This window comes from Mastigoproctus giganteus, chromosome 13, assembly GCF_048544385.1.
Source record: "Mastigoproctus giganteus isolate SK-2022 chromosome 13, ASM4854438v1, whole genome shotgun sequence".
Taxonomy (NCBI): Eukaryota; Metazoa; Arthropoda; class Arachnida; order Uropygi; family Thelyphonidae; genus Mastigoproctus; species Mastigoproctus giganteus.
In genome coordinates this window covers 94,973,163-95,000,922 of record NC_143587.1, presented here as the reverse complement: position 1 = coordinate 95,000,922, position 27,760 = coordinate 94,973,163, and the positions used below count along the sequence as shown (strand labels likewise).

At 37.5% G+C, this 27,760-nt stretch overlaps 1 protein-coding gene across 1 annotated transcript in view; it reads left to right on the top strand.

Moving 5' to 3' along the window:
- LOC150076266 (GRIP1-associated protein 1-like) overlaps window positions 1-27,760 on the top strand; it is a 370,153-nt gene that overhangs the window by 212,996 nt on the left and 129,397 nt on the right. The window contains exon 16 of the mRNA XM_090387422.1: window positions 20,405-20,629. Coding sequence (XP_090243548.1) covers window positions 20,405-20,629 — 225 coding nt within the window. The remainder of the gene's footprint in view (window positions 1-20,404; window positions 20,630-27,760) is intronic.

The following is a 27,760-nucleotide window of genomic DNA, read 5'->3' as shown; positions in this document are numbered from 1 at the left end:
TTTTGTATTACAATGATGAAGGGAAAGCAACCAACGAAAAGTGCAAGTGGTGATAGTGCCAGGAAATGAAACAAAATTGATTTAGAAATGAAGATGAGAATGATTAAGAAGTACAAAGCAGGACAAAGTTTGTCATCTACTGCAAGGGAATTAGGTCTCACTGCTTCAACATTGAATACTATTTTAAGTGACAGTGTGCATATAGTTGGAATTACTCCTACTCGCATTATACAAAGGTATAATGTGAGTAGGAGTAATGTACAGACCAGGTGATTGTGAAGATTATGACAAAAGCCTCTACATGCAAATGGAATGGGCAAGTAAGCGTCAATGCCTTATTATGGGTGATTTCAATTTGCTCTAATTGATTGGAGTAAATGGGAAGGAAACTCGACATGGGGAACAAAATTTTTAAATCAACTAGATGACTGTTATTTGTATCAACATGTCAGGGAAAGTACTAGAGAAAAGAATATCCTAGACCTCATCATCACACATGAATCAGATGACATAACAGGGCTGACAGTAGAGGAACCAATAGCAGGAAGTGATCACGGAGTTCTACGGTGGATGATGACGAGAGAGGTAGCAGAAGTAAAAGGCAAAGGAATGGGTTTTAATTTCAGAAAATTAAATTACGATGCCTTAAGGTACTACATGGCCTCTATTAACTGGGTAGATATCGCGCAGAGAATGAATACAATTGAACTGTGGTACGCTTTTAAAACATTAATCACAGATGCCTTGAATGCGTATATACCATTAAAAAAATACTCCACGAGAAGGGTTCCAAGTTGGATGAATAGTGAAGTTGCCACATTACTTGAGCAGAAAAAGGTGGCATGGAAGGTTACAGAGCAATAAAAAGTACTGAAGCCTATAACAGCTACAAGGTGATTTGTAATAGAGCCACAGAAAAGGTTCGACAGGCAAAGGCAGTTTATGAGAAATCACTAGCAAACAGAGCAAAGAGGGGGGGGGATAAAGAATTCTTCACATATATAAATGCCAAGAAGAGCAGGACAAACCAGATCGGACCTTTACGTAAGGGAAAGGGGATAGTAATAAATACACCAGCTGCCATTGCAGATGAACTCAACAGTTATTTTGCATCGATATTTACAAATGAAAAGCCTTTTGTGGCAATGGGAAATTGTGGGAGCGAAGTTAAAAAATATGTAATTAATGATATTGAAATTTCGCAAGATTATTTAATGAAAAAACTTTCGAGCCTACAGACCAGTAAGGCTCCTGGAGTTGATGGAATATACCCTATAATCTTAAGAGAGGCGGCAAGCGAGTGCATTGAACCATTGAGGCTAATTATGCGAGCATCACTAGACTCTGGGGAGATTCCCTTGGATTGGAAAAGTGCAAATGTATCTCCCATACATAAGGGTGGCTCTAAAAGTGAAGTTGGAAATTATCGACCTGTCAGTCTGACTTCAGTAGTAGGGAAAATCATGGAGGCAATGATCAAGGGTGGAATTCAAGATCATTTGGATTGAATTGAAATTCTCAAGGATACTCAGTATGGTTTTGTAAAGGGAAAATCATGTTTAACAAATCTGGTTCGCTATTTCGAAAGGGTCGCTCACGAGCTGGATTTAGGGAATAATTTCGACATTGTTTATTTAGATTTCAGCAAAGCTTTTGGTTCAGTCCCACATGAGCGGTTGCTTTATAAGCTGGAACAGATTGGAATCACTGGGAAAATCCTTAGATGGATAGAAGGATGGCTTCAGGGCATGAGGCAGAGGGTTGTGATAAATGGCTATTCCTCAGATTGGGTTGATGTAAGAAGTGGGGTTCCCCAAGGATCAGTATTAGGACCACTGTTGTTTTAAATTTTCATAAACGACATTGATGAAGGGATAGAGGGCGTGATGTCTAAATTTGCAGATGATGTTAAAATTGGTAGAGTAGTTAATGATCACTGTCAAGCTGAGCTTCTTCAGAGAGTCCTAGATAGACTTCAGGAATGGTCAGAAAAAGGGCAGCTGTGCTTTAATCCAACAAAGTGTAAGGTATTACACCTGGGAAACAGTAATCCCAAAAAAACTTATTCACTTGGTGGAGTTCAACTAAACCCAGTACTGGAGGAAAGGGACTTGGGTGTTACGATACGATCAGACATGAAATTCTCTGAGCATTGTAAACAGGTTGCAAGGAAGGCCCATGGTGTCGTATTGATGATCTATCGAACTTTTCCAAGTAGAGATAGGGACGTGATAATCCCATTATATAAGGCTTATGTTAGACCACACTTGGAATACTGTGTTCAAGTATGGAGACAGCACCTAAAGAAAGACATCAAGCTTCTTGAAAGGGTGCAAAGAAGGGTAACTCGCCTGGTGAGATCGGCAAAAGGGCGTCCTTATGAAGAAAGACTTCGAATATGTGGGTTGCAGAGTTTGGAAACTAGACACCTTAGAGGAGATTTGATTGAGGTGTTTAAGGCTCGAGAGGCATCAGTAAAATGAACGAGGACAAAATTTTTAAGATTATAAATGATGCTAGAACTAGGGGACATAAATTCAAGTTACTGGGGGAAATGTTTAGATTGGACTGCAGGAAGTTTTATTTTAGCCAGCGAGTTATAAATTACTGGAATACGTTGCCTTCATGGGTGGTAGTGGCCGACAGTTTGGGGAAATTCAAAGGTCATCTGGATAGTACTTTCGGGTAAGGGAAATGCATAGGATGATAGGTTTAATTTCCTTTTTTTTTTTTTTTTTTTCTTATTAATTATAATTATTTAGTTATTTATTTTATTTTATTTTTTTGTTTTTATCATTGTTTTGTTCAGATTTTTTTTTTTTTGGCTGGTTCAGCATAAGCCATAGGCTTTCTTGCACCATGCGGCCGTTACTAAAAGGATCAACACACTTAAGATAAACAGTGATCACAAAACAGCATTCAGGTGCTATATCGAAGATGGAACAGCTGTTAATAATATGGATGGAAAATCAGATTCAGAAGCGAATGACCCTGGGTCTAATGACCATTCAAGCAAAAGCAACAAGTATTTATAAATATTTATTGATGGCCGCCGTAGCCAAGTGGTCAGGTATGCTGGTGCATAAGTACACGTGCCTTGAGTGACTGGGGTTCAAGCTAGTGACTGCTGAATACAATGCTGTTTCTTGTATTCTCTCTACTTTGTGAACTCCTCTGACCGTGTGGTCATCCAGGAATATAAACAGAAAATTTATTTATTTTATTTAAGATATTAAGGATAAGTATGGCGAAGCCCAAGCCAAGTTCGTAACAAGCAACGGGTGGATTAATAGGTTCAAGCATTGCACTAGTTTCCACAACATTAAAGTATGTGGTGAAGTCGCCAGTGCTGATTCTGCAGCTGCAGAGAAATTTTGTGATGTGTTGGAAAAAATTATTGATGAAGGTTGACTATTCAGTGCAGCAAATTTTTAACGTTAATGACACTGCTCTGTATTGGAAAAAAATGCCGGATCAAATATACATTGCCAAATAGGAAAATACAATGCCAGGGTTCAAAGCATCAAAAGATAGGGCCATGCTCTTGCTTGGGGCTAATGCAGGTATGTTTGTGTTAGACGGCACCTGGGATTTCTCCCATCTCCGCTAAATGCAGCGGGAGATTACAGATTAAAACCACTGCTTATGTACCATTCTGGAAATCCTCGTGCGTTTAAGGGCATCAATAAAGCCACTCTAACCATGCATTTCAGATCGAACCAGAGAGCATGGATAAAAATATCTCTTTGAGGATTGCTTTAAATGCTGCTTCATTCCCAAGTTTGAAAAATATTGTAAAGACAACGACATTTCTTTCACAATTTCAATTTGAACGTGAGCGTTTTATTTCCACCGCCAAACACAACACTCATCCAACTTATGGATCAGGGTGTTGTTTCAAATTTAAAAGCATACTATTTATGCACAATATTTGCTCAGGCATTGTCTGCAGTAGACGATGAGAAAAATTTTACATTAAGAGACTTTTGGAAATCTTACGATATTTACCACGCCATCTTAAACATTAATAAGGCGTGAGCGGAAATTACTACAAGTTGTTTAAATGGCGCATGGAAGAAAATATGCCCATGGCACGTAAAAGGTTATGGAGGATTTGAAAAAGACAAATCATATGAAGAGGTTACAGATAAGATTGTAAAGGTTGTAGAATTACTTCAGTTGGAGGTTGATGCCAAAGATGTGGAGGAGTTAATAGAGGAAGAAGAAAAGGAATTATCTAATGAATAACATATTGACTTGCAGACAGCAATAGCGAAAGAAGAAATTGCTGACGAAGCGCAAGATGAACCAAATGAGCAGCTGAGACGTTTCATTGCAAGATAGCAATGGCATTTCTTGAAATTGCATCAGCAATGGCGAGGTTTGAGAAGATGGATCCCGACAGTGAACAATTCTTAAAAGTTAACAGAGGGGTGAATGATATGCTTGCTTGCTTGCTACAAATAAATCTACAATGAAAAGAAAAAAGCCACTGTCCAGTCATCCATTAATATGTTCTTTCATCAGGTTGAGCGGCCGACCCCTTCTAAATCTCCACAGCCCTCAACCTGTCTCCTCTCTTTTTTTTGTAATTTTATAATTTTGAAATTTTTTTAAATTGCATGCTTTTGTAATTTTTCCTGCGCATGAGATAAAAAAATTTAATAAATACAATAAATAATTCTATTTACATGTTTGTCGAACATTTCTTTTTTGATTCAATCAATTCAGCGAGCACAGTTGCGAGTGCTGTACAAGCATGGGGGAAATTCCCTAACTTACGTAGCATTCTGAAGAATGCAACCCTTAAGTAAGTCGGGGAGTTCCTGCACAACTGACAGGTACCTAATACGGTAAACTTTACAAAATATCATTTTTATAATCTTCAGTAAGAACACAATATAATTGACTCTGCTAGTACCCAGCCTTGCTCGTCAGCTCTGGGACTACAGTGATAATGATGATAATAATTAGAATTAATAATTATTATAAATTTAATCAAAATGATACAAGAAACTTTAAAAACTCTATCACTAAAGGAAGTAAAGTGAATTAACATTGAACCGGGCCTTATATTTTCGTATATCATCATAACTTTATAATTTCTTATAACACAATGAATAATACTACACATAGGAACAACATGCTGTATGGGTATCACAGCATAAATTGCACCCTGGGTATAGACATGACTACACAGGACCCGACATTTCCTGAAAACAGTCATATAGCATGCAATGCCGCCACACCACAAGTGAATAAATCGAAATCCAATGAACCTAAAGTTTTTAATTTCTTCCCACACGTCGAAGACTATATAGATAGTCTACGCCACCAGAATCAACTAAAATTTAAAAAACGTAACAGTAAACTATGCAAAACATGTCCATACATGCATAACCAGCACCAGCAAACCTCCAATAATACACCATTTTTTTGACATACAAAAAATGTTATATACCTAATTACATTTGGAAAATTAAATGCACAGGGCATAATCCTTATGGGTTTTGATAATTAACTATATAGTATCGGTGTAAATACACCATAGTTAACCCATATATTTGAACTACGTATGTAGCGTAGAGGGCATCGTTTTAATTGTATCTCATAATGTGGTTGCCTTCACAACGAGATAGCTACTATTGCATTACTTCAAATAAATAACACTTCTCTAGTAGAGAAGACTACTGTTATTTGAAGTAATGCAATAGTAGCTATCTCGTGAAGGCAACCACATTATAAGATACAATTAAAACGATGCCCTCTACGCTACATACGTAGTTCAAATATATGGGTTAACTATGGCGTATTTACACCGATACTATATACCTAATTACATGTAAAATATGCAGAATTCAATATATAGGGCAAATCAGTACAGAGTTACACATAAGATTAAATATTCACCATTCACAAATAAAGAAATACGATGAAAATCCCACCAAAGACAGCAGCTCCAACACTACAGACAAATACACCAATGTAATAGAACTCAGACACTTCCAAAAACACAATTTCACTAATATATCTATAGCCATCCTAGCAATAATGGAAAACACTGCCAAAAGAAAAATTATGCAAGACCTGTTTATACTACAGTATAAATCCCTCTACCCATACGGACTAAATAATAGATTCAATGGCAGAAATTTCACTTACACTAGCCCCAAACAATGTACATATACCATCTTTCAACTAACTAAAAACTTGCACATTAATGGGATAAAAAATGGTAAAATTAAGCAAGAACACAGCGACTACAACAGGAGTGGGCCACAAAATCTTAACGACTCTGATAAACTTCTCACAGAATGGGATAGGGATCCCATAAACGTGAAAACCATACACAATACCCTATTTGCTCTTAAAATCAGTAAACTAAAAGCATTAAGCAAGATTTACCAAAAACACAATATCCAGAACATACATACATCTCATCCATACTTTAGAAGATATATTTAAATTCAGAATTGGAATTGATTACCCAGATAGAACAAAAAAAGAATACTGCATTATAAAATTCCTTATCGTTCATTTGACTACGTCAACATCAGAGATATCATATTTAGACTACATCAAAAACAAAAACAACAGAATCAGAAGTCTATACACTTACGATTTTAAAAACCTTTTCACCAGTATATCACACGACAATTTAAAAAAAGTTCTTTTACACTACTATGAAACTTATCAAAATATAATGGGATGTAATAAACAGTATTGGCATGACCTTATTAATCTTAATGTCAAAAACAATTACGTACTTAATAAATAAAACCAAGACATACCTTCCTATAAAAAATATCAACATAGAAATCAGAAACAGATACAGCAAGCCAATAGGGATGGCCATATGTAACTATAAAAATACCATTGCTAATATGAACACCACAGATCAACCCTGTTACTGCCAGGAAAACAAATATAAAAAATCCATAGAACCTCATTACAATCATATCATTACAGGTGACCTTAACATTATAGAGGAACATACCCTAAGAGAGATTATGAAAAAGGGAACTAAATTCAGACCCAACACCCAAGCCAACCTAAAAAACACATGCACATCTATGTACATGCATTTTCTACAGTTTGCCTTTAAAACCACCTATAAATTCAACACACCAGTAGAAGCCTTTCAAAGTTGGATAAATACTTCCACCGAACTTATTCTGGCTAGATTCAAAGAAATCATACCACACCAAAATTGCGTTAAACAATACAACCTTAAAAGAATTAATTATAAAATTAAAGAACTACAAAATAAATTTGTCGTTACAAATACAGATAAGGCCAATAACAACTTCAGCGTTATATGCAAAAAGGTCTACATTGACACGCTTAAAGAGGAAATGAACCTCAGCAATACGTATAAGCTCGTGAACTCCACACCTAGCTGTGTTACCAAAAAACTTATAGCCATTCACAAAAATATCAAATTAAAAATATATAATACAAGATACCCATTTGTATATTGCAGGGGTGGCCAACGAGTCGATCATGGATTTAATTTCGGTCGATCACGACAAATTTTAAATATACAGTCATCCCTCGATTTGTGCACCTTGTGCAATGCAATTTTTGAGATGGTAGATCGCGGCACATTTTGAAGTAAAAAAGTAGATCGCATCACAAATTAAGTAGGCCACTCCTGGTATATTGGATCCCCAAATTCCATAAAGTCCTGATTGGAAAAAGGTTCATCACCTCCAGCAAAAACAGTTACATCAAACCATCCAGTAATTTAATGGAGGAGAAATTAAATATTATAGCCAACCAACTCACTAATACTAAATTTATCTCCAATAACAAAAAATATTTAGACTACATCAAAAACAAAAACAACAGAATCAGAAGTCTATACACTTACGATTTTAAAAACCTTTTCACCAGTATATCACACGACAATTTAAAAAAAGTTCTTTTACACTACTATGAAACTTATCAAAATATAATGGGATGTAATAAACAGTATTGGCATGACCTTATTAATCTTAATGTCAAAAACAATTACGTACTTATGGGAGACAGCATTTATGTGCAGAGTAGGGTGAGTGGCTATGGGGGCTAGCAATTCTTGCTCCATAGCCAACCTTTACCTGCATTATTTCGAAAACAATATCAAAGAAGAAATTATATTCTACAGTTACATTGATGATGACCTGGTTATCAATTTCGACATTATAGTCCAGGAAATTTATCCTGCAGATTTAACCATAGAACGCACCAAACTGGATAGCAACCTACAAGCTTGCTATCTTGACAGCGAAATCACCATCACCAATGACAATGTTTACACTCGACATTATGATAAGAGAGACTATTTTAGCTTCCCAGCTATAAAGCTTATCAACTGGGAGAGCAATTTGGCTAAGCATATCCATGGCAACACTATTAGAAATCAGACAGACAGGTTAATACACATCTGCAGTAATCTAGATAACATGATGGAAGCAATAAAAAAACTGATAGATATTCTCATCAAGAATAATATACTTGCCAATTACAGCAGACACCATATTAAAGCGGCCATACTTGCAAACCTCAACCTACACCACCCCAATGCCAATCCCAATACACTTATTGAAAATACACTGAACCAGTTTAGAACTGTAACATCAATAAATGGCCCGCAGCCCATCTTTACCTGGTTGTCTAAAAACCAGTGTCCATCATCAAACTAAGATAATGACTTCCAAATTTTGATTCCCAGGTTTATTGCGCTCAGAAGAGGCCCGTTGTCTGACTGCACTGTAACCTAGCTGACCAAATCTTCCTCCCCCCCCCCCAAAAAAAACAGACAATCTAATAAATGGTAATTTATCACTTGTATCAAACTCCCAACAACAGAATAATCGTGCCTAAGGTATTTTAAACACATAACGTTTATATCTCTTCATTTAAATACAAATACAGTATGAAACCTAGAAACACAGGGTGAAAATTCACATTGAAGGAGGCTGTAAATATGTAAATATGTATATAGCTATCCCCCCGGACATACATGGGTCGTTATGCCTTAGAAAAGCTATACTGCCCTTGTCCTTAGGGGCTTAGAGGGGCACAGGTATCCTGTGTGTTATCAAGGCACTCAGCCTAAAACACTGATGGATCCAATATCTCTCTATTACAGAAGATTTAGGAGAAGTCCGGTTGGCCTGCCTCCCTAAAATCCACTCATGCACACCTTCTCGATGGTAAGCCCTGTTATGTCACTTAGGTGGCAACGAACGTGTAGAGTGGTTCTCTTCAAGACGCCTGGTCAGTGTGAAGAGGAAAAGGCCAAACCCTCCAGCATGAGAGCACAACAATACAAATGGCCCTCAGTCCCCAGCAGCTTTCATTCTCCCTCTTACGGCAGAGAGAGGATCAGAGTGGAAGCAGAGGGTGCTAAGAATCTCTGGGTACGACCAGGCTGCCATGCACGGAAACTGAACTTGGCCTGTTATAACGTACGATCACTCATCGGTGAAGACAGGATATTAGAGCTGGAAAAGGAATTAGAAAATGTGAATTGGAATATCATCGGTTTGGCTGAAACAAGAAGAAGAAATGAATCACTTATAAGTTTATCAAGTGGAAATCTGCTGTACACCAATGGAAACAGTGGAAGGAGTGAAGGTGGAGTTGGGTTTCTGGTCCATAAAGATTTTAAAAACAACATTTTGGAATTCAAAAGTACATCACCAAGGGTGTCAAGGCTAATACTCAAGATTTCTAAGAGGTACAAGCTAAAGATTATAATGATTTATGCACCAACATCGAGCCATGATGATGAAGAGGTTGAAGAAATGTACACCGAAATTGAGAGTCTTCTAGATGAGCAGAAAACCCACTACACTATTATTATGGGGGACTTCAATGCTAAGGTTGGAAAAAGGCAAAACAACGCAGAAAGAGGAACTATAGGAAATTTCGGAATTGGTGAAAGAAATAAAAGAGGTGAAAGACTTGTGGAATTTGCAGAATCTCAAGGACTTGTCAGTAATGAACACTTTTTTCAAGAAAAGGGTGAACAGAAAGTGGACATGGAAGAGTCCAAATGGATTAACAACTAATGAAATCGACTTCATCCTCACTAATAGAAGATATATTGTGAATGATGTTACCATCCTGAATAAGGTAAATGTTGGAAGTGATCACAGAATGGTAAGATGTACACTTGATATAGATGTAGGAAAGGAAAGGAAAAAACTGACTCGAGTAGTAGTAGTAGTAGTAGTAGTGGCACATGATGCAAGAAAGCAAGTGTAGGAGCTTATGCAGCATCAGCCAAAAAAAAAAAAAAAAAAATCACACCGTTCCCTCCAAATGCCTGTCCAGTTCCTCCTTAAATTTATTTAACCTATCAACTTCTACAACGACAGATGGAAGTTTGTTCCAGCAATTAACCACCCGCTGGCTAAAGGCAAATTTCCGCACATCTATTCTACATCTGTCCTTTCTTAATTTGAACTTATGTCCCCGTAGGTTGGTAATCTGAACAAGTGGAAGGATCCCATCAGAATTCAGCGTGCTCAACCCATTCAAGGCCTTATAGACCTCAATCAGATCACCGCGCAGGTGCCTAGTCTCCAGCCACTGCAATTTGCAGAACTTAAGCCTCTCTTGGTAAGAGAATCCCTTCATTCCCCTCACCAATCGTGTTGCTCTTCTCTGTACACGCTCAAGCAAATCTACATCCTTCCTAAAATGAGGCCTCCAGACCTGTACGCAGTACTCAAGGCGTGGCCTGACCATTGCCTTATACAGAGGGACAATCACCTCCTTTTCCCTGCTAGCAAAATTCCTATATATCATTGACAAAACCCCATGACCCGCCCTAGCAGCCTGTCTGCACTGCTCAGAAAACTTCATATCTGACTGCACAATTACTCCCAGGTCTTTTTCATTTTCTACCACCTTAAGTGTAGTACCACACAGTTGGTACGTTTCTCTGGGGTTATTTCTACCCATATGCAGTACTTTGCATTTGTCAAGGTTGAACTTCAGTTGCCACTTCTTAGCCCATCTGCCCAAATTATCTAGATCCTGTTGCAGTAGCACACTGCCATTACTGTCATTAACAACCCTGCCAACCTTTGTGTCATCTGCAAACTTCGACATTAAGCCTGATATACCTTCATCAATATCATTGATAAATACACAAAACAACAGTGGACCCAACACCGAACCCTGTGGGACTCCACTAATAACATTAGTCCACGAAGAGCAGCACCCATTGATTACCACCCTCTGTCTTCTCCCACTTAACCATCCTTTTATCCATTGTAGCAACTTACCCTTAATACCATTCTGCTCCAATTTGTACAGTAGTCTTCCATGCGCAACAGTGTCAAAAGCTTTCCTGAAATCCAAGTATATGATATCAAAATTATTTTTTGCATCCAGTTCCTTTGTGACCACATCATAATAACCAATCAAATTTGTCAGACAAGACTTTCCCTTAACAAACCCATGCTGTGTTTGAGTTATCGCTGCAGTCTTGTCTAGATGATCCTGCAATGCATCTTTAACCAGCGACTCCATTATTTTACCCGGAACAGAAGTTAAACTAACTGGTCTGTAATTACTCGTGTCACCCTTCGATCCACCTTTGTGAATTGGGGACACATTTGCACATCTCCAGTCCGTGGGAACCTCCCCTGAGTCCAAGGATGCTCTCATAATTATGGCTAAGGGTTTGCTTAGTTGCTTTGCCGCCTCCTTTAAAATAACTGGATAGATCCCATCCACCCCAGGTGCCTTTCTTATGTTTAACTTCAACAATTTCTCCTCCACTTTGCTCTCAGTTATTACAAAATCATTAAGCACACTGCTACAATTTGATAACCTTCTTCCATTTTCAAATTGTAATAATTCCTCACGTGTGAATGTAGATGCAAAATACTCATTCAGTTTGTTTGCTATCTGAGCAGGATCATCAACAGTCGAACCATCGATGTCAAGTGGTCCAATCATATTCATCCCCTTCCTTTTAGAGTTTATATAAGTAAAGAAATCCTTGCTGTTTTTCTTAGCATCTTTTGCCAAAGATTTCTCGTAATCCGCCTTCGCCTGCCGAACCTCCTTTGTGACCTGATTACAGACTAGCTTATATCTGCTACAGGCTTCTGCGTCGCCTGATAATTTATATGCATCCCATGCATTTTTCTTCTCTGTCACGAGTCTCATTAGTTCATTTGATAACCATTTAGGCCTAAACCTTGAACGATATTTCTTAATCGGTATATAAAGTCTAGTAGCTTCCACGATTAATTCTTTGAATGCTTCCCACTTAGAATTTACTGTTTGTAACATCGTCAGTTGATCCCACTGTACAGAATTTAAAAACTGTCTGAGACCACTGTACTCCCCTTTACGGAAGCAAAAACCCTTTCCTTTACCCCTGACGGTAGTTACCTCTTTGAGTAAATCCCACTTCAGCACACTGTGATCACTGCCACCTAGTGGTTCCTTTATCTGCAAATTCTTAATACACGAATGATCACTGCTGATAACCAGATCAAGAGTGTTACTTTCTCTGGTTGCCTCTCGAACATGCTGCTGCAGAAAACAATCATCCAATAACTCCACAAAAGTCTGACTAGTGTGTGAGTGACCAACCCACAAGTTCCAGTCAATATCTGGGAAGTTAAAATCCCCCATTATAAGACATTCTGATTTACTGGCCCACTCTATTTCTCTGTACAATTGTTCATTGTACTCATTCAAGTCATTAGGCCTATAACACACTCCTACTCTTATTTTTCCTTTCGCAGTGCTTATCTCACACCAAACTGACTCAACAGAGCACTGTTCATCTATATTAACTGGGTGCACTTCCTTTGATTTTATGTTTTTCTTAATTAACAGCATAACACCCCCTCCCTTTCTGTCCTGTCTATCCTTTCTGTACACATTGTACTCCCCAAATTCCAGTTCTGCATTCCTTATATCTTTGTGACACCACGTCTCTGCTATCCCAACAATATCCGCCTTTGATGTCTTGACCAACACTTCAAATTCATCAAATTTATTTACTATACTTCTAGCATTGGTATACATGCAAGCATACATGCTCCTATGCCTATTCCCTGTTACCCTAACACATCCCATATACCCAACTATTCCATGATGACTGCCATCCGTCCCTGAAACCCCCAACACCCCTCGCTCCAGGTCGCTTCTTATTCTAATAGAAGTTGTGCAAGAATCACCTTCACCTTTGCCTGCGGTTACTGTTAAACTATTAGTCTTTGTATCCCCCCAAACTAGCAGTTTTCCGACCCACCTAACACTGCCTCGATAGCATCAGCAAATATTCTTGCACCCTTTCTATTTAAGTGTATCCCATCCCTGTAGAAGCAATCTCTCCTGTTAACAAGTACAGTCCAGGCTGAAAAAAATTCTACCCCTTGAGCCTTGCACAATCTTTCCAGGGCCGAATTGATCGACAAGGCTCTCATCATGTACTCCCTCCTATCGTGTCTGGGCAGAATTGCAGATACTTTCAAATTCAACCCTATTTCACGGCTTTTTTTCAACAGTGACCTGTACTTGTTGAGTAATTCCGCCGGTCTCCTACTCTTAATATCATTAGTACCAACGTGTACAACTATATCACCTTTTGTGCCCTTAAAAGATGATATCCGCTCTACAACGTCATAAACCTTTGCCCCTGGCAGACATACCCTGGTCCTGTTCCACCTATCCTTTTTACAAAATATATTCCCCGTCTCCCTGACAATAGAGTCACCAACAATAACTAGTTCCTTTGGGACCAGCGCATTCTGCTTTGGAGATTGCCGCCGTGTTGCCCGATGCCCAGGAGTGAGCTCTGGCGTTGAGGTGGGCAGCTGAGAGCCTGATGGGCCCCTCAATTTAGATCTTTCGAGGGCATCCACCCTGTCCTTCAAACTCTCATATAGGCCCATAACAACGCTGAGTTGTCGCCTGATTTCCTTACACTCCTTACATCGCGCACACACAAAGACATCCCCCATGGCAATATCATGTTCCGTTCCAGAGAGTTCGGCAAACATTTCACAAGTTGCACATTTTTTTAGGCTGTGATGCGTTGGAGAATTGCCCCCCTCAGTTCTCCCCCGATTCACAGCACTCCTGCCACTTTGTGCCCGTTGCTTTGCTGCTCTAGTCTGGGGCATGGTAGTTTAAATTAATAAAATCAATAAATTAAATATCAATAGTATTTGAATAGAAACTATTAAATAGAAATAGTGAAGCGTATTACTATATAATTATGCGTTAGAGCTACCTAGCTACCTCAATTAAAAAATTTGAATTCCCTACCACTATATCCAAAAACAATGGCTACAAAATGGAACGAAATAACGGTTTTACCTATCGTAAGTAAAATCCACAAAAACTCTTTATCTAAATTAAAAATAAAAAATAACCAGCGTAACTATAACTATATGACTACGTATTAAGTACAATATAAAATAACAATCATGTAAATAAAAGGCAAACACTTATCGTTTTTGCGGAGCCTGTAACTGTCAGCTGTAACTTTTAAAGAGATTCAGCGCCCTCTCCTAGTAATTAATACAAAGGTCTTTGAAATAACAGAGGAGGAGAAAAAGCAGTATGTACTGGAACTTAAGAACAAGTTTGAGCTTCTGCAGACTGCTCAGGACCAAGATATCGACGAGGAATATTACAACTTTCTGAAAGTGATAAAGCCCAAGAAACCTATAGGGAAACAGAAATCCAAAGAAGAAAAAATTAGTCAAGAAACACTTGTCATGATGAACCAAAGACGACAAATGAAGAGCAAGAAAAACACTGACAGGGAGAAAATTGAGTATACTGAGTTATGCAAAGCCATTAGAAAGAGACTCAGAGAGGACATAAGAAGATTTAACACAAGAAAAGTAGAACAAGCATTAAGGGAAAACAAAGGATTTAAATCAGCAGCCATGAGCAGTAATACAGAAAGACAAATGATACTGAAACTGAAGAATAGCGATGGTGAACTAAAATGGTCTTGGGCAGAACACATAGCTCGAAGACATGATGACAGATGGACTAAGAAAATAACAGAATGGTACCCAAGAGGAGCTAGAAGAAAACCTGGAAGACAAAGGCGGAGATGGATAGATGAAATTCATGAGTTTTTGGGTAGTAAATGGATGGCCAGTGCTCAAAACAGAAGGAACTGGAAAGTTGCTGGAGAGGCCTTCATCCTGCAGTGGATTGAAAATGGCTGATGATGATGCCCTTGTCCAGGGGATAGCATTTCCTATATATTTACATTAACACATATTTTCATTAACATACTTCTTGTATTTAATCATACTAACATTTATGGTACTTGTATAAACACATCATTTCATTTATATAGGTTCCTTCCGCCATCAGAGGCAACCCCCCCCACTAACTCAAATATAAACCCTCTCAAGGCTATCAGAACATTTGCATTGACATAGGACATATTGCCTACAGCAATTTCACCATCATGCCATAGTCAATGAAAAGTGTGGCTGCGCAGTATCATTTAATCAACACATAAAACAACCAGAAGGCAGGAAGTGATCCCTTTTCAGACTGCCCACCACAGAACAAGAAGGAAGTAAGAACCCATTCTCATTTAATCTGATACATACCTGTTGGGCTTTGTGTCGCCTATCCCAGTTTGCTGATTCTGACACTATTTTTACAAAATTTAAATTTAATACAAATTTTACAAAATTTAAATTAAACACATTATCTTTTCTGATTTATTAGCACTTCTCATTTAATTTCTATTAATTTCAATACAATCACCTAAAAATTAAAAATTAAAATCAGGCAAAACTGGAATGGGGACAACAGAAACGGGTAGGTACGAGACATTCTTTTAGTCTGGCTATCAGTCTGCTCAAAACCCCCGAAGAAGTAGCAGACCGATAACCAAGTGAGAGAATGTTATTTACAATTTCCATTGTTTATTATCATTTTTATTGTTATTTTCATTGTTCATCATCATTTTATTTTTATTTCCATTTTCATTAATATAATTTTATATAGGCCTTCCAGGCTAAAGCTAGTTAACTTTTACTAACTTGTTAGTTTTGTCCTTATACACCTAATTCCCTACAGATAGATACCATTAAATAAAATTGACCAATATATATATATATATATAGTAGTAGTAATATTATTATATTGTCTAGAAGCAAACTAAGCAGCTGAGAGAAAAATAGGGAAATTTTATGAAAGGGATCATATGTCAAATGCTCCAAAATGTGCAGGGCAGTAGTAAAGGAAGTAAAAGTATAAAAATGTGTAGTTTGTAATATAAGTATAGAGTCAGAAAAGAGAAGTATGCAGAGTGCCTGAACTAAAAGAGGTTTAAAGGAAAGATAAAAAAAAAATGAAAAAGTGAAAGAATTTTAAAAACCTAGTGCATGAAATAGGACTATGGAAGAAACAATATATGAAAAATTACTAATAACCAAAAAAATAATAAAGAGATATCACTTTATTCAGATATGGGAGGGAAATTTTTGAAAAGGTCAAATATAGGGATCGCAAATATGCAGAATCTGAGTATAGTAAAAGAAAAAATGATACATGACCAGGCATTTCATCAGGGGACTACTCCTGACCATATATCAGGCACTGCATTTCCAAACTTGTCTATAGTAAAAGAAAAGGGAAAAAGCAAATATGCGGCCCTTATCTTTTTAGATATATATATATATATATATATATTAGTCAATTTTATTTAATGGTAGGGAATCTATCTATCTGTAGGGAATTAGGTGTATAAGGACCAAACTAACAAGTTAATAAAAGTAAACTAGCTTTAGCCTGAAGGACTATATAAAGTTATATTAATGAAAATGGAAATAAAAATAAAATAAAATGATGATGATGAACAACGAAAATAACATTATAAAAGATAATAAATTGTAAATATGATAATAAACAAAAGAAGGCAGTCCCCAGCCAGCTTTCCTGGCAACCCCACCATCTATCACAATACTGTACAGGTAATTTCTAGCATAACATCTAGAATCATCAGGATCATCTAGACAGGACTGCAGTAATAATTCAGATGTAGTATGGGTTTGTTAAGGGAAAGTCTTGCCTGACAAATTTGATTGGATACTATGATGTGGTTACAAAGAAACTGGATGCAAAAAAAATAATTTTGATATCATATACTTGGATTTCAGGAAATCTTTTGACACTGTTGCAAATGGAAGACTACTGTACAAAATGGAGGAGTATGGTATTAAGGGTAAGTTGCTACAATGGATAAAAGGGTGGTTGAGTGGGAGAAGACAGAGTGGTAATCAATGGATGCTGCTCTTCTTCTTCGACTATCATTATTAGTGGAGTCCCTCAGGATTCGGCGTTGGGCCCACTGTTGTTTTGTATATTTATCAATGATATTGATGAAGGTATATTGGGCTTAATGTCGAAGTTTGCAGATGATACAAAGGTTGGAAGGGTTGTTAATGAAGTGGCAACGGAAGTTTAACATTGACAAATGTAAACTACTGCATATGGGTAGGAGTAACCCCAGAGAAATGTACCAACTGTGTGGTACTACACTTAGGGTTGTAGAAAATGGAAAACATCTGGGAGTAATTGTGCAGTAAGATATGGTTTTTTGAGCAGTGCAGACAGGCTGCCAGAACAGGTTATGGGGCTGCCAGAGCAGGTCAATGATATACAGGAATTTTACTAGTAGGGAAAAGGAGATGATTATCCCTTTGTCTAAGGCAGTGGTCAGGCCACACCTTAAATACTGCATACAGGTCTGGAGGTCTCATTTTACGAAGAATATAGAGCTGTTTGAGCATGTACAGAGAAGGGCAATAAGATTGGTGAGGGGAACAAAGGGTTCCTACCAAGAAAGCATTAGCATTAGCAAGGGAAAATGACGCAAGAAAGCAAGCTTATATAGCATCAGCCAAAAAAAACACACACACACACCCTTCTAATTTCACTCATTCACCCACTCCAAATGTTTGTCTAGTTCTGCCTTGAAATTGTTTAAGCTATCAACTTCTACAACAACAGATGAAAGTTTGTTCCAGTAATCAACCACCTACTGGCTAAAGGCAAACTTCTGCACATCTATCATATCAACTGTCTTTCCTCAATTTGAATTTATGCCCTCTCAGGCAATTATTCTGAGCAAGAGGAAGAATCCCATCAGCATTGAGCATGCTCAAACCATTCAAGGCTTTATACACCTCAATCAGATCACCTCACAGGTGCCTAGTCTCCAGACACTGTAATTTGCAAAACTTAAGCCTTTCTTCATAAGAGCAACCCTTTGTTCCATTCACTAACCTTGTTGCCCTTCTCTCTACTTGTTGTTCCAACAGCTTTACATCCTTCTTAAAACGAGGCTTCCAGACCAGTATACAGTACTCAAGGTGTGGCCTGACCATTGCCTTATACAAGGGGATAATCACCTCCTTATCCCTGTTAGAAAAATTTCTGTATATCATTGACAAGACACCATGGGCTACTCTTACAGACCATCTGCACTGCTCAGAAAACTTTATATCTGACTGCACAATTACCCCCAGTCCTTTTCACTTTCTACCTATGTCAGTGTAGAACCACACAGTTGATACGTTACTCTGGGGTTATTGCTTCCAATATGCAGTACTTTACATTTGTCAATGTTAAACTTCAGTTGCCATCTCTCAGTCCATTTACTCAACTTTTCTAGATCCTGTTCAGTGTACTGTCATTAGTGTCCTTATTAACCCTGCCAACCTTTGTATCATCTGTAAACTGTAAAGGACCTAACACTGAACCCTGAGGGACTCCACTAATAACATTATTCCACGAAGAACAGTGTCCATTGATTACCACTCTCTGTCTTCTCCCACTCAACATCCCTTTATCCATAGCAGCAATTTGCCTCCAATGCCACACTACTCCGATTTGTGCAGCAGTCTTCCATGTGCAACAGCATCAAAAGCTTTTCTAAGATCCAAATATGTGATATCAAAATTATTCTTTGTATCCTGTTCCTTTGTGACTACATCATAGTATCCAATCAAATTGGTCAGACAAGACTTTCCCTTAACAAACCCATGCTGTGTCCGAGCTATAACTGAAGTCTTGTCTAGATGATCCTGCAATGCTTTTTTAACCAGTGCCTCCATTAATTTTCCTGGAACAGAAGTTAAACTAACAGGTCTGTAATTCCCTTTGATCCTCCTTTTTTGGATTGGGGTCACATTTGCACATTTCCAGTCCATGGATACCTCCCCTGAGTCCAAGGAAGCTGTCAGAATTATGGCTAACGGTTTGCTTACTTTCTTTGCTGCCTACATAATAGAACTGGATAGATTCCATCCACCCCAGGTGCATTTCTTACATTTATCTTCAACAGTTTCTCCTCCACTTTACTCTCAGTTATTACAAGATTATCTAGCTTATTGCCAGAGTTTAATACACCTCTGGCATTCCCCTCCCTGAATACTCCTTGTGTGTGAATGTAGTTGCAAAATATTCATTTAGTTTGTTAGCAACCTGAGCAAGATCATCAACAGTTGAACCATCGATATCAAGTGGACCAGTCTGTTTCATTCCCTTCCTTCTAGAGTTTACATAAGTAAAGAACTCTTTGCTGTTTTTCTTTGCATCTTTTGCCAAAGATTTTTAGTAATTTGCCTTTGCCTGCCTAACCTCTATTGTGACTTGGTTACAAACCAGCTTATATCTATCATAGGCTTCTGTGTCACCTGTTAATTTATATGTAACCATGCATTTTTCTTCTCTGCCATATGTCTAATTAGTTCTTTTGACAAAGGCTTAATTTCTGCAAATTGCAGCAGCCAGAGACTAGGCACCTGCGAGGTGATCTGATTAAGGCATATAAGCCTTGAATGGGTTGAGCACCCTGAATTATGATTGGATTCTTCTGCTTGCTCAGATTACGAACCTCTGGGGGCATAAATTCAAATTGAGGAAAGACAGTTGTAGAACAGATGTGTAGAAATTTGTCTTTAACCAGCAATTGCTGGTTAAAGAATTTTTTTTTTTTTTTTTTTTTGGCTGATGTTACATAAGCTCATATGCTTGCTTTCTTGCATCACATGCCTCTGTTACTACTACTACTAATACTACCACAAGTTGGTTATCATTCCTGGCACATGAAGATTACCAGTGATCATCTGCCATCATATGGATTATACCAAAACAGCATCAGCCATCTGCTAGCCTGCTGATAACATAATACACAGAATCAATATTGAAAGACATGCTTATGGGATAACCTTTTATATTCACTAACAAACTTCATTATTATGAAGTTCCTGTATATAAAAGCATTTAATCATTTATTTTTCAGTATAATTTCATTAGAACTGTTAACCCTATTTCATATTAAATCTGTACATATTATTAAGATTCATATTGATTGCTTATCTTGTTTCAGGAAGGACGAGCTGAGCTTCAGTATTGTAAGTCTCAGATTTCAACTCTTCAACAGTATATCCAAACCTTAGAAAGTCAGTATCACAATCAAGAACAGAAGCTGAAGCAGGCAGAAGAAACTTTGAATGATACAAACTCTCATTTTCAGACACTGTTATCGAACATTAAGCAAGAGCATGCTGATGTGGTAACAACTCTGAGAGATGAAATGGAGAAACAGACAAAAGTAAGCTAATTTAAAAACTATTTTGATTTGGTAGTTTATAATAAAAATTTACAGCTTTCACCTTGTTGAAGTTTGAACCAACTAACTGCTGGCTAACTCTTTGTAAATTGAAAAAGGCAAATTACCATTTGTTTAGTGAAGTAGTTGCTCAAATTATTCTTTAGCACAATTGGTTCTTATTTACTTCTAGTTGAGAAAAATATAAATTATGGTTTCCTTGGATCTTAAAAAGATTTAATATTAGCTATAAGATGGATGCAAAGAAGCTAGGCTTTTCTGCATCAGCCAGAAAAGAAGAAAAAAAAAAAAAAACCCACCTTTTTTTCCATTTCAATATAAAAATTCTGTTGGTATTCATTTTGTCCTCCCCCTCCCCAAAGATGTAAAGAAGAACCTCTCTAAATGTGAAATCTCTTAATGCTTTATATACAGGGGGGGGGAGGTCCTTGTTATCCGAGGATAACTGGTTCCAAAAAAATTCCACTTAAAACAGGGACGAATTTTCGTAATGTGTATTATGTACTTGTATATAGTAAAAAATGGATTGAAGGAACTGAAAAATGAAACAATTATTTTATTAGACTATATTTATTATAATATGTCGAACAATGTTAGGTTGAGTAAAGTTTATAGAAGTTACACTATTTTTCAGTTTTACGAAAGAATGAATCCAGAGTTTTTTTTTTTTTTTGACGCATTTATTCATATAAAATTGCATCATAGCATTTAGTTATGTCTTTAACTTCATGCTTAATGTTTGCTGCATGATCACGAAGAGGGTCATTCTCACAAAAATATTCAAGTGCTTGGTCAATTTTCTCAAGGACTTCTTTTAATTCTTTAATTTTCAAATATTTATCCTTTGGTGATTCCATTGCGTCATTATTTTCGACTTCTTCTTTTTATGGGTAGTTGGTCTAATTCTGCTAGCTGCTCATTTGAAAGTGGTTTTGCACTGGATTCAATCAGTTGTGCAATATCCCAATCATGAACTTCGTGGAATCCTGTTTCTTTTGCAAGACTTACAATTTCATTTTGTAACCCGGTCACATTGCATTTTTCATATTCACAAATGGCATCAGGGTATAACTTTTTCCATGAGCTATTCATTAATACATGAAATTTCTTTCCAAGCTTCTCCAATCATTTTTATACTGTTCAGAATATTAAAACTTTTCCAAAAATCCTCCATGTTATTTTCATTGCATTCTTCATATTGTAACCTTGCAACCACGTAACTGCGGGGACTCGGATACCAGGGACACCCCCCCACCTCAATCAGATTCCCCATTTGAGATATTCAAGCTCTGTATCCCATGCCTTTGTAATCTTTTTTCATAGAGATTACCATCTCCGTATTGTTCTACACAAGTCACCCATCTTTGCTCTCTTTCAAGAAGCTCATTGTCTTTTCTAATGAGGCTTCCACACCTTAACACAGTATTCCAGATGTGGTCTCACCATTGGTTTGTATGACAACTATAGCCTCCACTACCTCTAGATACAAATCATTGATAAAATGACATGGTGAAATACGGTAAATCATTAATAAAACACCATGCTGGTTACAAGATGATCTTGTAATGCATCTTTAACCATGGAACCCATGATCTAAAATATAAATAAATTACTAAAATATAAATTAACTAAAGAAATATTAACTGTCTCAACAGGCTGAATTTTTTTATTTCTGGAATGTTCTTTTTGTCACTGTTCTGTTTCACTCACAGGTAGATGTTTATTTTTATTTCCTTAAAATCATAATTGAATTAATCTAATTTCTGTCAACTCTCATGCAAGATACCATGTTTTAGAGTTGACACCCTGATATATATTTGTTATTTGATTTCACTGATATAACTGCCTTTTCTAATATACTCTTGCATTTTCAAGTTAGTATATGACAAATCCCTTGTTATTTCACATTTGATGCTTCCCTTGTTTTTGCCTGATTTAAGCAACCTTGCTGTTTAACACACATCTATTATTTCATCAAATCCCAATTTTCCCATCTATTATTTCATCAAATTTAATAATTCACATCTTTTGTAATCCCTCTACAGTAAAACATAAGCAAATGAAGCTACAGAATGGAAATTTTTATTAAATTCACATTAAAATTTTTAATATGAATTTTTATTTTAAAAATACTTATTTTTATTATTCTTTTAATTTTTATTATTATTTTTTCTTAAGTTTGTAATGAGAACTTTGCATCTGCATAATTTTGTGGCACAGGTACACTATGATTTTTCACTGATCACACAACAAAATTTCTCCCAATAAAAAAAAAATACTCTTTAATTGTATAATTTATGAGTATCTATGCCAATATATTTTCCCCTGAATGCCATTCATGGCACATGTGCAATTGGTTTGCCATCATTGCCATAGATTATGTGCTACTAGATAAGTATAAATGCACACCATGATAAATTTTCTGCTTCTCAAGGTCCCCAATGTGACATCTTTCTTCAAGGCAGAATGCACATAAAATCCACTACATAGCATGTGGAAATAGTAGTAGTAGTAGTAGTAGTGGCATGTGATGAAAGAAGAAAGCAAGTGTATGAGCTTATGCAGCATCAGCCAAAAAAAAAATCACACCATTCCCTCCAAATGCCTGTCCAGTTCCTCCTTAAATTTATTTAGCCTATTAACTTCCGCAACGACAGATGGAAGTTTAGTTCCAGCAATTAACCACCAGCTGGCTAAAGGCAAATTTCCACACATCTATTCTACGTCTGTCTTTTCTTAATTTGAATTTATGCCCTCTTAGGTTTGTAATCTGAACAAGTGGAAGGATCCCATCAGAATTTAGCATGCTCAACCCATTCAAGGCCTTATTCACCTCAATCAGATCACTGCACAGGTGCCTAGTCTACAGCCACTGCAATTTGCAGAACTTAAGCCTCTCTTGGTAAGAGGATCCCTTCATTCCCCTCACCAATCTTGTTGCCCTTCTTTGTACACGCTCAAGCAAATCTACATCCTTCCTAAAATGAGGCCTCCAGACCTGTACACAATACTCAAGGCATGACCTGACCATTGCCTTATACAGAGGGACAATCACCTCCTTTTCCCTGCTAGCAAAATTCATATATATCATTGACAAAACCCCATAACCTGCCCTGGCAGCCTGTCTGCATTGCTCAGAAAATTTCATATCTGACTGCACAGTTACTCCCAGGTCTTTTTCATTTTCTACCACCTTAAGTATAGTACCACAGAGTTGGTACGTTTTTCTGGGGTTACTTTTACCCATATGCATTACTTTGCATTTGTCAAGGTTAAACTTCAGTTGCCACTTCTTAGCCCCTCTGCCCAAATTTTCTAGATCCTGTAGCAGTAGCACACTGCCATTACCGTCATTAACAACCCTGCCAACCTTTGTACCATCTGCAAGCTTCGACACTAAGCCTGATATACCTTCTTCAATATCATTGATAAATATACAAAACAACAGTGGACCCAACACCGAACCCTGTGGGACTCCACTAATAACATTAGTCCACGAAGAGCAGCACCCATTGATTACCACCCTCTGTCTTCTCCTACTCAACCATCCTTTTATCCATTGTAGCAACTTACCCTTAATACCATTCTGCTCCAATTTGTACAATAGTTTTCCATGCGCAACAGTGTCAAAAGCTTTCCTGAAATCCAAATATATTATATCAAAATTATTTTTTGCATCCAGTTCCTTTGTAACCACATCATAATATCCTATCAAATTTGTCGGACAAGACTTTCCCTTAACAAACTCATGCTGTGTCTGAATTATTGCTGCAGTTTTGTCTAGATGATCCAGCAATGCATCTTTAACCAGTGACTCCATTATTTTACCTGGAACAGAATTTAAATTAACTGGTCTGTAATTACTAGTGTCACCCTTTGATCCCCCTTTGTGAATTGGGGATACATTTGCACATCTTCAGTCTGTGGGGACCTCCCATGAGTCCAAGGATGCTTTCATAATTATGGCTAAGGGTTTGCTTAGTTGCTTTGCCGCCACCTTTAATATAACTGGATACATCCCATCCACCCCAGGTGCCTTTCTTATGCTTAACTTCAACAATTTCTCCTCCACTTTGCTCTCAGTTATTACAAAATCATTAAGCACCCTGCTACAATTTGATAACCTTCTGGCATTTTCAAACCTTAATAACTCCTCATGTGTGAATGTAGATGCAAAATACTCATTCAGTTTATTTGCTATTAGCATTAGCATTAGTAGAGGCATTTGATGCTAGAAAGCAAGCTTATACAGCATCAGCCAAAAAAAAAAAAAAAACCCACTTCCACTTCACCCCTCTGTTCATTCAAAATACCTGTCCAGCTGAGCCTTAAACTTATTTAGGCAATCAACCTCCACCACAAGGGATGGGAGTCTGTTCCACCAACCAACCACCCGCTGGCTAAAGGCAAAAATCTGCATGTCTATCCTACATCTGTCTTTCCTCAATTTGAATTTATGCCCTCTCAGGTGATTTTTCTGAGCTAGAGGAAGAATCCCATCAGCATTGAGCATGCTTAAACCATTCAAGGCTTTATACACCTCTATCAGATCACCTCGCTGGTGCCTAGTCTCCAGACACTGTAATTTGCAAAACTTAAGCCTTTCTTCGTAAGAGCACCCCTTTGTTCCATTCACTAATCTTGTTGCCCTTCTCTGTACTCGTTCCAGCAGCTCTACATCCTTCTTGAAATGAGGCCTCCAGACCTGTATACAGTACTCTAGGTGTGGCCTGACCATTGCCTTATACAATGGAATAATCACCTCCTTATCCCTGCTGGAAAAATTCCTGTATATCATTGACAATACTCCATGAGCTACTCTTGCAGCCCGTCTGCACTGCTCAGAGAACTTCATATCTGCCTGCACAACCACCCCCAAGTCCCTTTCATTCTCTACCACTGTCAGTGTAGTACCACAGAGTTGATACGTTGCTCTGGGGTTGCTGTTTCCCATGTGTAGTACTTTACTATCTGAGAAGGATCATCAACAGTCGAACCATCGATATCAAGTGGACCAATCAGATTCATCCCATTCCTTTTAGAGTTTATATAAGTAAAGAAATCCTTGCTGTTTTTCTTAGTATCCTTTGCCGAAGATTTCTCGTAATCTGCCTTCGCCTGCCTATCCTCCTTTGTGACCTGATTACGGACTAGCTTTTATCTGCCATAGGCTTCCGAGTCGCTTGATAATTTATGTGCATCCCATCCATTTTCTTCTCTTTTGCGAGTCTCATTAGTTCATTTGATAACCAGTTAGATCTAAGTCTTGTACAATATTTCTTAATTGAAGATGAAAAGCCTAGTAGCTTGCATGATTAATTCCTTTAATGCTTCCAACTTAGAATTTACTGTTGGTAACATCGTCAGTTGATCCCACTGTACAGAATTTAAAAACTGTCTGAGACCACTGTACTCACCTTTATGGAAGCAAAAACCCTTTCCTTTACCCCTGATATGGTAATTATATATTTTTTTAGGAGCATTAGCAACTAAGGCCATATTGCTCTGGGAATATGCGGTGGTCATTCCCTGACCTTTCCGCATCCTCCGTATTTGGTGGTGACAGGCTCGAACCCTGGTCTAATCAAGAAGCGTGTGCTATGCACTGCTGCTCCTTCCCACCTGGCTACGGAAGCGCCCATATATATCTTTAAGTAAATCCCACATCTGTGATCACTGCCACCTAGTGGTTCCTTTATTTGCAAATTCTAAATACACGAATAATCACTGCTGATAACCAGATCAAGAGTATTACTCTCTCTTGTTGCCTCTCGAACATGCTGCTGTAGAAAACAATCATCCAATAAATCCACAAAAGTCTGACTAGTGTGTGAGTGCCCAAACCACAAGTTCCAGTCAATATCTGGGAAGTTAAAATCCCCCAATATAAGACATTCTGATTTACTACCCCACTCTGTTTCTCTGTACAATTGTTCATTGTACTCATTCAAGTCATTAGGCCTATAACACACTCCTACTCTTATTTTTGCTTTCACAGTGCTTATGTCATACCAAACTGACTCAACAGTGCACTGTTCATCTATATCAACTGGATGCACTTCTTTTGATTTTATGTTTTTCTTAAGTAACATCATGACACCTCCTCCCTTCCTATCCTGTCTATCCTTTCTGTACACATTGTACTTCCCAAATTCCAATTCTGCATTCCTAATATCAGTGTGACACACGTCTCTGATATACCTTTGATGTCTTGACTAACACTTCAAATTCATCAAATTTATTTACTATTCCTAATATACTAATACTAATATACTAATTTACTATTCCTACTTAAAGATATTAGGAATGCAGGTTGCTTTATAAAATTCTGGAACTCTGTGTGTACAAATATGTTGACTAGTGTTATAACCAATGAAGTACATCATTCTAAACAAGCATTGTCGGAAAAAAATTTTGAACCCCCCCCCCAAGCTAATGTAGTTTAAGTGGACCCAACAAAAAGAAATTACTACAGGCAAGGTTGGGCAGGAGAGAATAGTCAAGAAGTACCCACCCCAAATTATTATGTTTGAGTAGTGCATGGTGTATGCAGCATTGTGATGTAATTCAACAGCAGTACTTCAAAGCTCACTAGCCCAGGCTGATTTCTATAAATTGAGTCTCTAAGTACTTTCAAAAATATGTAGTATGATGTAGTGTGGTATTTTCAAGCTTTTGAGAATACCCAAAAACACATTGACAGTCCCAGAAAGTAGTCACCTTTACTTTCCTTGCTGATGACACAGCCTTTAACTTTCTGCTTTCAGGAATTACAAAGGATGTATCAAGGAAAAAGAAAATGTAAAAATTAACCTTTTAATATGATAATGGATGTCTAAACAGGGAATTTGAGCATTTGGTGAGGTCTAAAGATACTGATATGAAAGGGTTAATTAAGATTGTGTATAGAAAGGATGAAGCTTTAGGGAGTTATGTTTCTGATGAACAGTTGCTTAATTGCAGTAAGACTGTCATGATTCAAAAAAATTTCTGGAGTACAGAGTCTGCATGGAGCAGGAAAGTTGGATGTGGGAAGAGGAATGCTACAGATTTCATGGTATTGATGAGGCCTTGATAAATCTGTTCAAGAGAGGGTGCATACTAAAAAGAAGG